We start from the raw sequence: 19,177 nt of genomic DNA on the forward strand, positions 1-19,177 counted from the left end.
ACACACACACACACACACACACACACACACACACACACACACACACACACACACACACACACACACACACACACGAGAACCAGTGAAAGAGAACCCTGACCTTCCTTCCTAACATTCACCACTGCCTCCTCCTCCTCCTCCTCCTCCTACTACTGACCTCCCACCTTACCCTTACTCTCACTTTCCTCCGCCTCCCACCTCTCCCTCTCACTGTGTCTGTCCCCATGCTTCCCCCTTGTCGTTACTCTCAGGCGTGACGTCACTAGTCCCCTAAATTCAGTCATATGTCGAAGCTGAATGAAAATGGAATGCCTTACTCATTTTCTCTTCCACCCTCGCTTGCTTATTCGTTCATACTTCTAGCCTATATATATATTTTTTTTTCTTTATTTTGGGAGGTGGGTTGAGAGAGAGAGAGAGAGAGAGAGAGAGAGAGAGAGAGAGAGAGAGAGAGAGAGAGAGAGAGAGAGAGAGAGAGAGAGAGAGAGAGAGAGAGAGAGAGAGAGAGAGAGAGAGAGCTACATAGGATTATACTCGTACTTCTAGGGAAAGCAGATGCAATAAGAACTACTACTGCTACTACTACTACTACTACTACTACTATTACTATTACTACTACTACTACTACTGATTGGGGCAGAGCAAACTTGGTATTGTTCAATGCCTCAAAAACTCAATTCCTCCATCTATCAACTCGACACAACCTTCCAGACAACTATCCCCTCTTCTTCAATGACACTCAACTGTCCCCCTCTTCTACACTGAACATCCTCGGTCTGTCCTTTACTTATAATCTGAACTGGAAACTTCACATCTCATCTCTAGCTAAAACAGCTTCTATGAAGTTAGGTGTTCTGAGACGTCTCCGCCAGTTTTTCTCACCCCCCAGCTGCTAACTCTGTACAAGGGCCTTATCCGTCCATGTATGGAGTATGCTTCACATGTCTGGGGGGGTCCCACTCATACTGCTCTTCTAGACAGGGTTGAATCAAAAGCTTTTCATCTCATCAACTCCTCTCCTCTAACTGACTGTCTTCAGCCTCTCTCTCACCGCCGCAATGTTGCATATCTAGCTGTCTTCTACCGCTATTTTCATGCCAACTGCTCTTCTGATCTTGCTAACTGCATGCCTCCCCTCCTTCCGCGGCCTCGCTGCACAAGACTTTCTTCTTTCTCTCACCCCTATTCTGTCCACCTCTCTAACGCAAGAGTTAACCAGTATTCTCAATCATTCATCCCTTTCTCTGGTAAACTCTGGAACTCCCTGCCTTCTTCTGTATTTCCACCTTCCTATGACTTGAATTCCTTCAAGAGGGAGGTTTCAAGACACTTATCCACCAATTTTTGACCACTGCTTTGACCCTTTTATGGGACTGGCATTTCAGTGGGCATTTTTTTTATTAGATTTTTGTTGCCCTTGGCCAGTATCCTTCCTACATAAAAAAAAAAAAACTATTACCACTACCACTGCTTCTGCTGCTACTGCTTCTACTACTATCACCACCACTACTACTACAACTACTACTACTATTACAACTACCATCACAATCACCACTGCTATTGCTGCTACTATTTCTGCTTCAACAATAAGTACTACTACTACTAATTACTACGTGTGGGAGGATAGAATAGTACAAGGCTTCTGTCTACCTGTCTACCTTTCTCACCAAACATTGGGCCTCCAAGAAATTTAGAGGAGATTAACACGGAGAACACCTCGAAGAAGACGGTGCTCCTTGTAGAAGGCAGCGTATATATCTTAGAGAAAAAGACGTGCCTTGCAGAAAACTAAATTGATCTCATAGAAAACGAGATGTCCTGAAGAAAACGAAGGAGAAAAACGAAAATAAGAAAGTGTTACACCTCCATGTGTCTTGTTGTACGTCACTATCCATCTTCCCCCCACCCCCACCCCCACTCTCTCTCTCTCTCTCTCTCTCTCTCTCTCTCTCTCTCTCTCTCTCTCTCTCTCTCTCTCTCTCTCTCTCTCTCTCTTTCCCCCGAGTGTTCTGACCACTCGCCTTTACTGACCCTCCCTCTTCTTTCCCTGTCACTACTACTACCTCCTCCTCCTCCTCCTCCTCCTCCTCCTCCTCCTCCTCCTCCTCCTCCTCCTCTTCCATCTCGCCTTGACGGATCCTTGAGTTTTGATTGAGTTCCAGCACCAAGTTCTCACACTTTTGCACACCAAGTAAAACAAGAGAGGCGTTTGTTTGGTGTCTTCCTCAGCTCCTCAGTCTTCCCTCCCCTAGCTGACCAGGGATGTGTGTGTGTGTGTGTGTGTGTGTGTGTGTGTGTGTGTGTGTGTGTGTGTGTGTGTGTGTGTGTGTGTGTGTGTGTTTCTCATATTTTAGTTGCGTTTAAATGTGTTTTTGTGAAAGAGCGTCTTGTTGTTCCATACTAGTTATTGGAATTATATTGTGTTCTGTAGTTTATGGTCATTGCAAATTGTATGTATCTATCTTTCTGTCTGTGTGTGTGTGTGTGTGTGTGTGTGTGTGTTTATACAGGAAAACGTATACAGAACTACGTATACCGGATGCATACGTACATATTTTAGGAAAGACAACAACACTGCTATAACTTCACCGGAAACACAAAAACGATAAAGAAGCCAGTAGGCCCACACGTGGCTGTGGCAGTCCCTGTATATAACATGCCTACCTACAATATATCCACCAGCACTAAAATTCGTGCCACACCACACATGAAGACGAGACGAAGATAACGCCCATTCGCTACTCAGGGTGTTATCAGTGCTAACAAATCCACACAGATAAAAGAAATAAACGAAACAATGCATCTCATGATACCTTAACCTGATAACGATAACGATGAATGACAAGCAGAAAATAGAGGAAAAAAAAAAGACTCAAATTAGCAGTAAGAAAGGCTGCCAATCTTTATCGTAAATACTAAATAAATAATAATAAGAAGAAAAAGAGAGAAAATACTAACATAAACACTATCCAAGTAAATATAATGCAGTACTTACATCAACAGGATCAAGGAAAACATGGAGATAGAGGAGGAAAATGAACAGTAACACATAAAAGGAAGTGTATTGCCCAGAAGACACCCTCCCACACCACCCACATTAAGGAAAACACAGGAGGTGAGAAGAGTAAATATTAGGTGAGCCCAGTACAAAGGAACACAAGGGAACACAAGGGAAGAATAAGCAGTGGTAACAGACGCAAAGGAACACAAAAGAAATGCAAGGAAGAACAAACACTTGGAGACACGAGGAAGCAAAAAAAAAACAAAGAAAGAGCAACAGTAATAATAGAAACAAAAAAAAAAAAAAAAATTAAGGAAGAACAAACAGTAGAAGAACTATTAATCATTACGAGGCATTTAGTGATGACTTACATTATCTAATCTACATAAAATAACAGATGTTGGATAATAAAGTAGGCCTTTTTTGTGCCTTTTTGTAGCCCTTGGCCAGACCACCTCTAACAGAAAAAAAGATATTTAAATAAATAAACGGATAGATAAGTAAGTAGATAGATAGGTATATGAATAAATAAACGGATAAATAGATAAATAGATTGACAGTTAGTTAGATAGATAAATAGATATATAGATAGATAGATAGACAGATAGATAAATAGAGATAGATTGATGAATAAATATATATATGAATAACAAAAACAAAAATAAACAAAGACGAAGATTTTCCTTCCCAAGATCAGGATCAAGCTTGGTCTTACCTCTCCCCCGAAGGCGAGCGTGTTCGGTGTAGCAGGTCATTGGCGGACTTGGAGAAGGAGCGTCGCATCGCCCCGCCCTGGTGACCATTTTCCCGACTGCTGCCCACGCCTGCAAGGAGATACATTTAGGTTAAGGTAGGTTGGGTGGGTCAGGCTGCCACACTCGCATTGACTTACACGCTCGGGTGGAGATACTGTACTGTGTTTGATAGTTTAATGATCAAAATAAGTGAGGTGAAATGAACAGCATTATAAAAAGACGCAGACATATGGATAAACACAGGCAAAGTACACACACATACACACACACACACACACACTCGAGATACACAATCGTAAGTCCATACATATTTTATCACATGCTAATTAAACCTAGCAAGGGGAATTAAACTCACAAAAGACAGTCTTCGAAATTGAAAAAAAGGAATTCAATTTACTCACCATACAGTCTCTCTCTCTCTCTCTCTCTCTCTCTCTCTCTCTCTCTCTCTCTCTCTCTCTCTCTCTCTCTCTCTCTCTCTCTCTCTCTCTCTCATGCCCTGTTTCTCCCTATTTATTTCATTTAGAACTGTCAGAAACACGTGCATACAGAATATTCTCAACATACAACTATTTCACAATGTTATTTTTTCTCTCAATGTACTCGTAACAAAAGCCTTCAGTATGGCAGTGAATTTCTTTCCTCCCTCTCTGATGTTCTGAGTATTTTCCTGTCAGCTGTGAATTCTTACTTCAATACCTTTTTCTTTCATTCACTTGAGTACTAAAATTTAAGGACCTCAGCCTCTGCAGCAGTCAGGTGTACAGGAAAAAAGATGTACACCAGTGAGTTTACGAATCAAAATGTTGTGAATTAAACATGCGAGAGATGCTTGCAAATTCGTGAGCTTATGCATGATTAAATGTTGTGTTAAGCTTGGTAAAGAGATTTATTAAGAGTTTATGAGCTTTTCCGTAATGCATGTACACACACACACACACACACACACACACACACACACACACACACACACACACATGGCGTAGTGCATTGGTTAGCACGCTCGGCTCACAATAAAGAAGGCCTTGGTTCAAGTCCCTGGAGCTGCGAATCTTAATTAATATGTAGCCTTGTTCACCCGGCAGCAAATATGTACGGGATGTAAGCAGAGGAGTTGTTACACACACACACACACACACACACACACACACACACACACACACACACACACACAGACTACAAATCATTATAGCAAATACCCATACAACATAACACATATATATAATGTGATACGTATAAATAGTAAAAAATATATATATAGATCGCGTTTGTTGTATAATGACAATGCTGTAGCTTCCCATACAGTGCAATTAATTACAACAATTACACTATCATAAACACACACAAAAAAAAGATATTTTACTATTATAGGGTTGTATTTTCAGTCCTTTTAAACTATATGCATTAGTTTTCAGCTGAGTGCACTTACTGTCTGATAATAAAAAGCTATAGTAAAAGAAAAAAAAATGTTTTGACGCGCATCCGAGAAAAAACTGGTATTGTTTCCAGTCTTTTTAGACTTAACAGACAAGCTCCTCACTGTCACTGATGCAATCAGGCAACAATAAATGCCTTCGTTTATTTAGAACTCCAACGCAATTCGGTACGTGTTTGAGAGTCAAACAATATAATGCAGAGGAAATAATTCTAGAATTTTTATTCAAATTGCTTTAGTGTCCCACAAATTACAATAAAGTAACAATAAATCCCCATATTAAAAACATCAGCATAATTTTATACGTATCCTAAAAATAAAGACATGGGTGTGCACAGCCAGTGTTTTATGAATGTATTTTTAGACGTATTACTCATTTCTCACAGACATTACATAAAACAAACTAATAATTAAGAAAAAAAAACATTTCCTTCAGAATTATTTCCCACACAATATCCTGCAAAGCCACGGCATCGGTGACACGCTTCCACGGCAGCGCTATGTTGCCTCGCCGCCCCATGCAAGCGTGTGGTTACTGACGTGTTGGAATGGTGATGTAACAGCCACCACACACACACGCGTCAAGCCATACAGTATACCAACTGTTCCGGGAAAATACAGAAATAAACAAGTTGATAATCTCCATAGAGCCTCATTTTAAATTTAATCCCATTTTTCAGCTCGTAAAATTTGCAACTCCATTAACATCCAGCCTTTTAAAAATGGAGTAATGTGTAATATTTACTTCGGTCACATTTTGCGCTGGTGTTATCAAGCCTAAGCCAGCGACCCTTGTGACCTGATCCAGCCACTGACCTGGCTTTAGTGTGATCCGCAGTGACCATCCCTTATTCAACTACTTAAGAGTGTGAGGTTAAGGTTATTATTATTATTATTACTAGTAGTAGTAGTAGTAGTAGTAGCAGTAGTAGTAGTAGCAGTAGTAGTATCTAGTAGTAGTAGTACTATCATCATCGTCATCATCATCATCATCTCCACTATTTTTTTTTCTTGTTACTTCCAGCAGACGTTCTATAATCTAGCATAAAAAGGCTTCCCTCCTCCTCCTCTTTCTCCTCCTCCTCCTCCTCCTATTCCCCCTCCTCCTCCTCCTCCTTCTCCTCCTCCTCCTATTCCCCCTCCTCCTCTTTCACTGTCTCTATCTCCAACATCTCTTGCTCCCCTTCCCCTCTTCCTCCATAATCTTCTTTCATCTCTTCTACTTCTCCCTGTCCTCTTCTAACTGACCATTACTTACGCCTTTACTTTCTTATGTTCCTATTCCTTTTCTTCATCATGTTCACTGAATTTTCACCATCCTTTCCCCCCTCCCTTCTCTTCTTCCTTCTACTACTCTTGTCATTTTCCTTGTTATTCTCCATATTCCACCTCTTCATATTTTTTTTTCTAGTCCTCTTCCACAATCGCCAGCACCTGAGGCTAAAAGTTAAGCAGTAACGAAACCTAACTCACATTCATGTCTTGCTATGGGCTGTCCTCAGAAACGCTTTGCTCTATCACCACGACTGTTTTCCGAAAGCACAGAGATGATTAGTCGATTCCCAAGAGTGCTTCTTCTGTTAACAATGTAGATATCTTGTTAATCTGTCACTAGAACCATAAAAACACACTTGAAAACCCGTGACACGTCAAGTAAAGCCTTTTGGGTATGGTGGAGGTGCAGCACTGTAGTATTTTAGAATATGGTCTTTTATCGCCAGCCAGTCAGCCACCCACATTTAACCCCTGCTCCCTCTTAAACCTCCCCACCCTCGCCTCACCTTAGCCACGTCCAGCTGTCACCCTTGAATAGCCCGCTTCTGTAAGTTTGAATAATTACCTTTTGTTAGCTTAATTAATTGGGCAGTTAACTTTCCATTAGAGGCAGGGACGGTCACCTAATGTGATAAATGTGTGAAGAAAAAGGGTTAGTTAATTAGGGTGTGTGTGTGTGTGTGTGTGTGTGTGTGTGTGTGTGTGTGTGTGTGTGTGTGTGTGTGTGTGTGTGTGTGTGTGTGTGTGTGTGTGTGTGTGTGTGAAACGGCATTAAGTTTCGTTTTAAATGCCTGTGTGGCTGTATTATGACACATACACACACACACACACACACACACACACACACACACACACACACACACACACACACACACACACACACACACCTTCCCCTTCTCTCCACCCTCAAGAAATAGCAACAAAAGTCAAATCTTGCCCCCCTACCGTTGCTATAACCACCTTCATTATGCACTAATTTCAGACTCTCTCACGATCCTTACATCTGACTACAAACGACTTGCATTCCTGCCTTCTCTTTATCTCTCTCGCTCTCTGTCCTGCTTTGACCTAGTTCCTCCTCAGCTTTAGAGTGCGCGTTTCAGGAGGAAGAAAGTGAGGATGGCAGTGGTGGTGGAGGTGGTGGTGGTGATGGTTCTTCCCCGTCAGCGCCACCTGCTGCTCGCACATGTTCTCCCAGCAGGCGTGCCAAGACTTAAGACTCTCTGGGCATAAGTACGAGTATCTTCCCCCCTCTCCTCCTCCTCCCCCTCCTGCTACTACTTAAGTGATATCAACAAATGCACTTCGCCTGCACGAGATTCCGGAACTTAGTGTGTGTGTGTGTGTGTGTGTGTGTGTGTGTGTGTGTGTGTGTGTGTGTGTGTGTGTGTGTGTGTGTGTGTGTGTGTGTGTGTGTGTGTGCATCACTTCACTGAAATGTCATAATGCAGATACGTGGGAAACTATTCAGCGTAAATGGGAAATAATTACTCTCTCTCTCTCTCTCTCTCGCTCTCTCTCTCTCTCTCTCTCTCTCTCTCTCTCTCTCTCTCTCTCTCTCCCAATCCGGGACACGCTCACGCTTTTAGCACTAATCACTCGTACTAACATTAACCTTGGTCGTGGTGGTCGCTAATGCTTCACTCACAGCCCGCCTGGCCCCCGTGTCGCCGCTGCTGCATGCCTGTACAGCCTTGGTCAAAAGTCACATGCCATACTGCCACTGTGATCGTATTTCCTTCAATCTGACGCCCCTTAATGTGTTTAGAAACTAACAGCTGCCACGTTTTGGGGACTGTTAATAGATTTGAGGACTTAGGATTGAAGGGAAGCACCAAACACATAGGAAGTGAGTGTAGAAAGTTAGTGTTCTGATAATGTTTGTACTGGGTGTTTTGAGAGATCCACACACACACACACACTATTCACAATAACAAAACTCAAACAAAACGCAAGGAAAATTGAGATGAGAGTCAAAACAAGGAATAAAACCGATGCATGATAAAAAAAAAAGAAAGATACGAATATAATGAACAAAACACACAATACAATGGATTAAAAAAAAAAAGAGAAAGAAAAGAATATGAAAAATACAGAGAGGAGAACGATGGGCGAGAATTGTATACTAGCAACGAAACTAAAAATTAAAAGTGAAAGATGAAAAAAAATAGGGAATAAATTGGTGGAATGCTCGTATCTTTGTGTGTACATGTGTAACAGCCTCGTTCTGAGCCTTGGATACGAAGCACGGCCACTGCACATCTGAGGCAACGAAACTTACGGCTGAGATACGTGCAATAAAAAAACATGTTAAACAAACAATCAAAACAAGAAAAAAAAGAAAGGAAAAACACACACAACACAGAGTCAAGGGAAAGTGTACATGACAAACTCTCTCTCTCTCTCTCTCTCTCTCTCTCTCTCTCTCTCTCTCTCTCTCTGTGTGTGTGTGTGTGTGTGTGTGTGTGTGTGTGTGTGTGTGTGTGTGTGTGTGTGTGTGTGTGTGTGTGTGTGTGTGTGTGTGTTACAAAGTCCCCTCACTCTACTGGGTATTACAGCAGGCTCAACTTTCCTTGTTCCCACACTATTCTATCTCTCTCTCTCTCTCTCTCTCTCTCTCTCTCTCTCTCTCTCTCTCTCTCTCTCTCTCTCTCTCTCTCTGTCTGACTTGTGCTAAACCCGTCGTTCTTGATTGCACGAATACAATTACTACATGACAACACAGACTGATGGATTGATGTTTCCCTGTTTGTCACTGCTTCTTATTAATCTTTTCCATGGCCACATTTTACCGTTTCTGCTAATTGAATGAATATTTGAACGCGCTCCAGTATTAAGAGACCGAATTTTCTCCCGGTTTCTATTCAGTGTTGGTTATTTTTTTAATATACTTCTCCCTGCTACTGTTTACTACAACTGAAGTGAATATAACTTATACTGCTCTTATCGTTTTTCAGTACAATGCTTAACCTTTGACTTCAAAAGACAAGTACTTTTTATCCGTTACTTCTCTTTTCTTTCTTTCTTTTTTTTTTTTTTTCTTGTATATTTCACATTGTTACCGTTCATAACTAAAAACTGGCGTGACGGCTTTTATGATGTTCTGCTGCACGACTAACACCTAACAAACGGGATCTCATTTATGCGTAATTACTTTTCACCAGTTAATCAGGTAGGTAATTATATTGTCTTTATTCATTCATTTACTTTTTTTTCTTTCTTTTTTTTTTTTTTGTGTGTTACGATAACGACTATCATTACGCCCCAACACAATTACTATCATTCAAAACACACACTTTTCTACCAACCATCATGTCATTCTTCTTCACACATTTATTTTTATTTATTTTTTTCCACCAATCACAAGTAAATGGATGGAGGAAGCGAAGTTGGGGGGGAATGAGGGTCGGGAAGGCAGCGTTCATGGATGGGGTGGGGGCAGTAGTGGATATACGTAGTGGGTGGCTGCAGCTCCCCTTCCCTACGTCCCTCCCTCTAATTCCCAGTAATCAGGTCAGGTATTCAAATTACTGAGCCACGTGCAGACCTTCATGAGCCTGTTGCCGTAATTGCGAGGAGCTTCATGAGGACAGGAGGGCGTGGGTCGAGGGTCACAGAGGGGCGGGGGAGGTCAGGGATAATAAGGAGAGGGGAGGGTGGAGGATAAAATAGGGAAGGGACAAGTCAGGGATGATAAACACTTCAGAGGGAAATGATAACTAGGTGGGGGTCAAATTGGGGTCAATCAAACAAGGAGGGGGGTCAAAGGTCATACCGCAGTGACCCCCAGGTGTAGAAAAATGTTTGGCGATGATCCAGCTTTTGTAACGTGTTTTAAAAATGGATTCCCGAGGTACATGCATATTCGAGTAGACAAGTCATGCATAAAACTTACGTACAGGTGTGTGTGTGTGTGTGTGTGTGTGTGTGTGTGTGTGTGTGTGTGTGTGTGTGTGTGTGTGTGTGTGTGTGTGTGTGTGTGTGTGTGTGTGTGTGTGTGTGTGTGTGTGTGTGATCCTTTTTGCAACTACGTAAATATCATATTTCGTGTTGCTATCAAGGTTTTATACTTTAAACTTTGCAGATCAATAAAATTACCTACCTATTTATTTATGCATGTGTGTGTGTGTGTGTGTGTGTGTGTGTGTGTGTGTGTGTGTGTGTGTGTGTGTGTGTGTGTGTGTGTGTGTGTGTGTGTGTGTGTGTGTGAACATATATAATGAATCACCTAATTATACCAATCATCTGTCCTACTTTGCTGCTAAAACACAAACCTGTACACAGAGACAATTAACATTAGGTAACATTATAACAGGAGCTCATTAACCTGCCACACACCTGCCAGTACTCACCTGAGCCCGGGACTCTCAGCATGACTACCTAAGAGGTGCCATCGTGATGTCACCAACACGTCGCAACACGTCACTCGCCGGCAGGAGTCGTAGCAGGCGAGTGGGTCATTTTGCGCGTCCCACTCACCCACACGTACGCACACACAGACACGTACAAGGACACAAACACGTACAGTAGTCAAGTTTATTTATTTATTTATTTTTTTTTCTATCTGTCTTTCTCTCTTCGTTCCCTTTACAGTCACTTGATGTATTACTATTATTATTACTATTTCTTTCGTATGTATCTTCGTTGTAGTTTTGCTTTCAGTGTTTTTTTTTCTCTCTCTCTCTTTCGTTTGTATAAGTTTCGTCAAAGCTGCAAGGAATTATTCGTTATATTATTAAGCTAGGTTAGGTTTTTCGTTATATTAATACTTCTTTTAGGATTTGGTCTGGTTAGGTTTTGGACAGGTTAGTTTAGGTTAGGTTATATATTCTTAAGAAGTGAACGACGAACAAAAAAATTCAAATGTGAAGATAACTTTTCCTTCTTGGCGTGTGCGTATCCTTCCGAAGTCGTATTTATCTTCCCTGTCTCTTCAGTCTTTTTCTTGTCTTTTTTTCCTTTCTTTCGATGCTTTCTGAAGTTAAAAGCAAAGGACGGAATTCAAATAAACGAGGATAAAAGGGAGGGAGAGAAAGAGGAAAGGCGAGAAGTGAGATAAAACACACACACACACACACACACACACACACACACACACACACACACACACACACACACACACACACACAGAGAGAGAGAGAGAGAGAGAGAGAGAGAGAGAGAGAGAGAGAGAGAGAGAGAGAGAGAGAGAGAGAGAGAGAGAGAGAGAGAGAGAGAGAGAGAGAGAGAGAGAGAGAGAGAGAGAGAGAGAGAGAGAGAGAGAGAGAGAGAGAGAGAGAGAGAGAGAGAGAGAGAGAGAGAGAGAGAGAGAGAGAGAGAGAGAGAGAGAGAGAGAGAGAGAGAGAGAGAGAGAGATGGGGCTGTCAGAAGTGATAACCCAAACATCAAGAAGAGGAGACTGACTGTTTCTCTCTCCCAGCAGGCGGCTAGGCAGGCAGCTCGAGGCATCAGGCAGGAGGACCCCAACTGCTAACCTAAGGACGCGACAGACGAGAAGGCGCAGAGAGGGAAAGCAAACAGGGACCGATACAGGCAAGATGGGCTGACGGAATAGCTAATAGAGTGACCCGGCGCTGCATCAGACAGAGCCATACAGACGAGATAAGCCACCGAGACGAAAAACAGACGAGAAAAGGTAAAAGTGAAGACGGAAAGGCAGATTAACCGATAGGAACGGTGCCTGTGAAGCGATACTGAGGAACAGACGTACAAACAGAACGTACCAACAGAAAAATAGAGGAGGAAAATAGACAACAAAGACAAGCAGAGCACACCGATAGACAGAAACGGCGACAGCAAAGGAATCCAATGTTTTAACGACGGAACGACAGAGAAATTGACACCGGCATCGACTCACCGACAGAACAAATAGAGGAACAAACATGTGACTCAGCATATTGACCGACCGAACGACAGAAGCGCTGACAGCAGAGGGGCCCGAAGCTGTAGCACACACAACGAGACGCAGAGAAACTGACAGAATACAGAGAAAAAAAAAAAAAAAAAATACACAAGAAAAAAACAACACTCGAACCGATAGACAGACAGAGAGGGTGACTGACAGAACTCTCTACTGCTTTTACAGACATGACAACGACTGACAGACACGACGCCACAGACAAAACCGACGGGGTAATACAAAACCTGACATGACGATGAAGCGAAAGATATATATAAAAGATAAAAAAAAAGAAAAAGATTGGACACTCAACACAACTTCCACGATACAAGCAAGAACCTACAAACAATTCCACGAACTAACGAAGCGACGAAAACAATGAGGAAGAAAAGACGCAGGGGAACAGAAAAACAAGGTCACAGTAATAAAAAAGAAAAAAAGAGAGAAACAGAAGAGATGAAAAGAAAGATATGCTGTAAAAGAGAGAGAGAGAGAGAGAGAGAGAGAGAGAGAGAGAGAGAGAGAGAGAGAGAGAGAGAGAGAGAGAGAGAGAGAGAGAGAGAGAGAGATAACGCCAGCAGCAGCAGCAGCAGCACCAGCAGCAGCACGCCCATAGCATCTTAGATAACAGTGATAAGGGTGCCGCGTAGGTGTGTGTGTGTGTGTGTGTGTGTGTGTGTGTGTGTGTGTGTGTGTGTGTGTGTGTGTGTGTGTGTGTGTGTGTGTGTGTGTGTGTGTGTGTGTGTGTGTGTGTGTGTGTGTGTGTGTGTGTGTGTGTGTACAGGTGTCGAGAGGGATACAAAATTAGGTTCAGGCGGGAGAGAATAAACAGCCTTTGTGTAAAGTGTTTACGATACGCTTTAGATAGAGATAGATAGAGAGAGAGAGAGAGAGAGAGAGAGAGAGAGAGAGAGAGAGAGAGAGAGAGAGAGAGAGAGAGAGAGAGAGAGAGAGAGAGAGAGAGAGAGAGAGAGAGAGAGAGAGAGAGAGAGAGAGAGAATACATGATGTGTAAGATAGGAAACCCAAGGAAAAAATGAAGGTGGGAGAGAATGAAAAAAAGAAGGGGATGGAAGCAACGATCGGAGAGGAGGAGGAGGAGGAGGAGGAGGAGGAAGGAAATAGTAAAAGGTTGCAAAAGGAAGGAGGAAGTGATGGAGGCGGCGGAAATAGAACCAGATAAGGGAAGAAAAATGAGGAAGAAAACAGAGTATGAAAACCAGAGAGAGAGAGAGAGAGAGATGAAAGAAAGAAGAAAAATAAGAAACGCGACGATAAAAAAAAAACATTCATTATTACTGAAAAGATAGAAGGAAATATAAAAATAAATTAATAAGAATAAGGAAAAGTCTAATTAAGGGAGAGAAAAAAAAATGAAAAAAAGGAGATAAGTAGGAAAAAGAAAAAAACAAGAATCTGGTATAATTTTTACAGACGAAAAAGATGGAAGCGTAAAATATAAGAAGAAAAGAAGCAATAAAGACAAGACGAACTGAAGAAGAGAGAAGAAAGAAGAGAGAAGAGGGAAAGAAGCTTCAAATTAAACGAAAAAAAAAAAACTTATTACTATAGAAACGATATTAAAATGAACACAGAATGAAATACAAGTCATCAAGGAAAAAAAAAGCCGAAAAAAGGTCAGAGAAAGGCAACATAAAAAAAAAGACGTCAAATAAGAAGAACGTACGTAAAAATTGCAGCATGATAACAAAAGAACATAATAAACACGGAAGTCAAAACTGAAAAAAAAGTGAAAGAAACAAGCATATGAAAAAAAAACAGTGAAGAGAATAGTGTATAAAAACAAGATGTGAAAGAATAAAAACATGTAGGTAACATTTCTAACATATATATTTTTTTAATAAAGAAAGGAATGAAAATTGAAACAGTATCAGAGAGAGAGAGAGAGACAAACAGAGATAAAGAGACAAACAGAGATAAAGAAAGAAATAGAGAAAGAAAGAAGCAGGAGAAAGAAAAGTTCAAATACTATGAATGCACATAGAAGCTTGCATTCACACACTGAGCAAGTCCAACAAAGAACCAAACACACCTCCTGATGCCACCTTTAAGCCTGCAATCAATGCCCAGCCGCTAACCTGCCTGCCTCCCCTCGCATCCCCCTCTTCCCCTCTCTTCCTGCTTTCCCCTCATCCCCATCTGTTCTTATTCTCACTCCCCCTTTGTCCCCTCATCTCATCTCATTCCCCCGCTCCTCCCTTCTTCTCCTCTCAATGTCCTTCTCTCCTCTTCTCGTTCCCCTTCTCCCTCATGCTCCCTTCTACCTGTTCGTCCTCCTCTTTTTCATCTCTATCTCCCCTTGTCCTATTTATTTTTATTTTCATCCCCCATTTCTCTTGTTATCCTACTTTTTGTGTTCTTCTTTACTTACTTCCTCTTTTCCTCTTCTCCCTTCATCCAGTCTATTCGTATTCCTATTACCTCTTTCCCCTCTACCTCCTCTTCCTCTTCTGTTTCTCTGTATCTTCTCTTCTTTCCTGTCCCTTCCTGTTCCTTTATACTTCCTCTTTCTCTCTTCCTATTTATTCTTATTCCCACTTTCCCTTTCTTTCCTGACTTCCTCCACTCCCCTTTTCCTCACTACTTCCTTTTTCTCTCACCCCTCGATCTATTCTTCTTCCCACTTCCCTTTACTCCCCTCACCTCACTTCCCCTCTCACTCTCCTTCTACATCCCCTCATCCCCCTCTTCCTGTTCTCACCTCGTCCATTCTTCATTAATCAATCGATCATGTACATTATTTCGGCACGATGTCTTGTCATTCCCTGATAACTGACTAGATTTATGTGTGTGTTGCTTTTTTTTATATATATATGTAGTAATAGTCTCTTATTTTATTTATTCTTGGTGGGAAAATACGAGCCGGGAGAATATAGGACTTATTTAAGCGTGGACAGTTACAGACAGTGAGGGATGGACAGGTTCACGTCAAACAGAGGATAGACAGAGGGAAGGACAGAAGTAGCTTGTTTTTCTATAGCCAAAGGGAGCGAGGGATGCAGGCTTTTAAAATAGTGATGTTAATACTGCTACTTATAATGTTACTACGTAGTGATAATAATTGTATTGATGATGATGATGATTTTATTTTCATTAGGTATAGCGCACTTGACATAAAACATTGGGAAAAAAAATATGTTATTATTAAGGAGTACTTTGTCACAATAACAAGAAAAAAGTAAAGGTTTATGAACGCGTACAATTCAGAGCATGAGTATAATAATAATATCGACAATAAGAAAGAAGAGTTCTGCCACAAATGTTCATTGTTGGTTGTGTCAAAGCTGTGATCTCTGCTTTAATACCACACTCAAAGGTAACCAAGTGATTCACATCTATAAGACCGAAAATTACACGATAACCCCTCTCTCTCTCTCTCTCTCTCTCTCTCTCTCTCTCTCTCTCTCTCTCTCTCTCTCTCTCTCTCTCTCTCTCTGTGACAAAACAATACAGCATTTCTAAGTCTTCTTCCTCCTCCTTCACCTCTTCCTCCTCCTCCGGGTACTCCGTGGTGCAGTGGTTATCACACTCGGTTTACAACGGAGAGATCCCGGGTTCGATCCACTGGTGGAGCGGAGAAGGATGGGCGGTCTCCTCACACCCGCGCCCTCTGTGCACCCAGCAGTGAGTGGGTACCGGGCGTCAGCTGGGGAGGGGGTCGTGTCCCGCCCTTCGGGGTGGTGGTATGGCGCCTTCCGCGGCGGAAAGCTGAAAGGGTTTTGCTCAAGGTCCCCATGGTATGATGAAGAAATCAGTGGTCTTGTGTGAATGTGTGTGTGTGTGTGCGCGCGGTGAAACTATGGCGGTGTGATGAAGAACAAAGGTCCTGAGTGTGTGAAGCGCTTTAACTAGTTGCGCAATTGAGGGAACCGGGAATCTCTCTCCAAGTGAACCGTTCAAATTAATCCCTCAACTAATAATGTATTTATTTTATTTATTTATTTATTTTCTTTAGTAAATAATGTTATCTATTAAAAACATGTGTCTCTTCCAGCCTTGCCTGTCACATTCATGACTCTTTCTCTGTGCTGCACGGTGTTGTTCTTTTCTTGATCCTTGCTGTCCCTTCACCTCTAACTCACAGAATCTATAGTGGTAGTAAAGTCACAACCTCGTTAGGCCAAGTAGGGATGTTGCCGTCTGTTTTTTCCTTTGTATTCCTTTGTATTCCTCCTTCCCCACCTCCTCCTCATTCACTTGGACTCAGCGGACACTCTGAAAAAAGACTCATCAATCCTCTTCTGAAAGTTTTCTAAATTAATTTCCTTCGCTCCTTTTCTTCGTTCCTAACACTCTCTTGCCACACAAACTGCGTAGACGAGTTTTCTTAAGTCTCTGCTCCAGTTTGTGTCTTTGTACCAGTGGAAGGTGGAATATGAGGGAAAACCAAAATACATTGATAAGACTCTGGGAACTAGAAAGAGATGGATGAGGAGGAAGACACAGTGATGGTGGTGGTGGCGGTGGTGGTGGTGGTGGTGGTGGTGGTGGTGATAATGATGACGATAGTAGTAGTAGTAGTAGTAGTAGTAGTAGTAGTAGTAAGAGGAGGAAGAGGAGGAGGAGGAAGAGGAGTAGTAATAGTAGTAGTATTAGTATTAGTAGTAGTAGTAGTAGTAGTAGTAGTAGTAGTAGTTGTAGTAGTAGTAGTAGTAGTAAGAAGAAGAAGAAGAAGAAGAAGAAGAAGAAGAAGAAGAAGAAGAAGAAGAAGAAGAAGAAGAAGAAGAAGAAGAAGAAGAAGAAGAAGAAAAAGATGAAGAAGAAGAAGAAGAAAGAAGAAAAGAGAAAAAGAAAGAAAAAAGAAAACGAAAAAGAATAACAAAAAAGGAAAACGGAGAAAAGAACACGGACCAAAGAGAAAAAAAAACAAAAAATAATGAGGAAAAAAGTAAAACACTGTAAAGAAACAAAAAAAAAGAAAGAAAAAAAAAAGCTACGAACAACATAACAAACATTACACATACACATCCTTTTCCGGTAAATGAAGTCTTATCAACCACCACCACCATCTGCTCTCATAGCCCCCCCTCACCCCCACATATCCAACAAAACACCACATAGCTACAAATACACCCAAATAATGGTCTTAGTTTAATCAATTTTGCATCATATAGTTCACAGATACGAAAGAAAACATGAATAAAGTCTCTCTCTCTCTCTCTCTCTCTCTCTCTCTCTCTCTCTCTCTCTCTCTCTCTCTCTCTCTCTCTCTCTCTCTCTCTCTCTCTCTCTCGTCTGACTGAGTCTTATTTTCCCACGCCAATTAGGGACAGGTGGGTCGTGGTCTCAGTCAGGTAAGCTGTAAAAAGATAGAAGGAAATTTTATACGAGGAAAGGACGAAACTGGAGGAGGAGGAGAAGGAGAGAGAAAGAAATGAGAATGAGAGAAAGACAGGAGACGAGGGGGAATGAGAAATGAAGAAAAGAATTGTAAGTGGAGAGGGAAGATAAGTAAAGGAAGAAGAAGAAGAAAAAGAAGAAAAGTAAAGAAGAAAGGATGAGAAGGAAGGAAGGAAAGGAGAAAGGAAGGATTAACGCACTGAAAGGAAGCGAGAGAGAGAGAGAGAGAGAGAGAGAGAGAGAGAGAGAGAGAGAGAGAGAGAGAGAGAGAGAGAGAGAGAGAGAGAGAGAGAGAGAGAGAGAGTCCCGGATGTAGTGGGCCACTCAACACCCCCCAAGCCCCCAACCCATCCCTCCACCGACAGACAATTCCTTTCTTTACCCCCTCCTCCGCCTCCTTCCCTCTCCACACCCCAATCACCTCCTCCTTCCCTCCACTTCCCTATTCTCCTTCCTTGCCTCTTCTCTCCACTACCTCCCTTCCACCTTTTATCTTTCTTCCCTTCTCCTCCTCCTCCTCCTTCAGCTCCCAGTACTCTATCTTCCTCTTACTCTCCCTCAGCCTCTATCATCTTTATTTCCTTTCTTCCAGATCATCCTCTCTCTCTCTCTCTCTCTCTCTCTCTCTCTCTCTCTCTCTCTCTCTCTCTCTCTCTCTCTCTCTCTCTCTCTCTCTCTCTCTCTCTCTCTCTCTCCATTCATCCTTTAATATTTTTTTCTCTTCCGCCCTCTTCCCTTACCTTTGTTTAAATGAAAGGTAGGTAGGTGTGTGTGTGTGTGTGTGTGTGTGTGTGTGTGTGTGTGTGTGTGTGTGTGTGTGTGTGTGTGTGTGTGTGTGTGTGTGTGTGTGTGTGTGTGTGTGTGTGTGTGTGTGAGAGAGAGAGAGAGAGAGAGAGAGAGAGAGAGAGAGAGAGAGAGAGAGAGAGAGAGAGAGAGAGAGAGAGAGAGAGAGAGAGAGAGAGAGAGAAATAAATAAACTTTCCAAACTAAAGGAATAAATCGAAAGTCAACACCGAGGTGAGAGAGAGAGAGAGAGAGAGAGAGAGAGAGAGAGAGAGAGAGAGAGAGAGAGAGAGAGAGAGAGAGAGAGAGAGAGAGAGAGAGAGAGAGAGAAAACAAGAAAAAACCCACAAGAAACGAAGATAAGAACACACACACACACACACACACACACACACACACACACACACACAAGGCTGAGTGGCTGAAGGACTGTTATAGATTCACAAGTAATGACTCAAGGGTTCGAATCCCCGAAAGCAATCTGGCAGTGGACCGTTTCACTTCAGTAGGCAAGAAGGACGCAGTTTTTTTCTTATCTTTCCTTCCTTTAACCTCCTTTTACGTTTGCCTTTTTTTTTTTTATTCATCCATGCATTTATTTACGTATTTATTCGTTCAACTATTAATTCATGTGTGTGTGTGTGTGTGTGTGTGTGTGTGTGTGTGTGT

The 19,177-nt window shown here is 42.0% G+C and overlaps 1 protein-coding gene across 9 annotated transcripts in view; it reads right to left on the reverse strand.

The window, feature by feature from the left end:
• Nucleotides 1-19,177, reverse strand: part of LOC135101648 (multiple C2 and transmembrane domain-containing protein 1-like) — a 169,976-nt gene that overhangs the window by 66,665 nt on the left and 84,134 nt on the right. For 8 of the 9 annotated variants that reach the window (XM_064005934.1, XM_064005938.1, XM_064005930.1 and 5 more), the window contains one exon: nucleotides 3,717-3,825. In XM_064005934.1, the coding sequence (XP_063862004.1) occupies nucleotides 3,717-3,825 (109 nt within the window). Of the gene's footprint in view, nucleotides 1-3,716; nucleotides 3,826-10,818; nucleotides 11,177-19,177 lie in introns of all 9 variants that reach the window. The other variant, XM_064005939.1, reaches the window with a different exon arrangement.

The sequence above is a fragment of the Scylla paramamosain genome, chromosome 6 (assembly GCF_035594125.1).
Source record: "Scylla paramamosain isolate STU-SP2022 chromosome 6, ASM3559412v1, whole genome shotgun sequence".
Taxonomy (NCBI): Eukaryota; Metazoa; Arthropoda; class Malacostraca; order Decapoda; family Portunidae; genus Scylla; species Scylla paramamosain.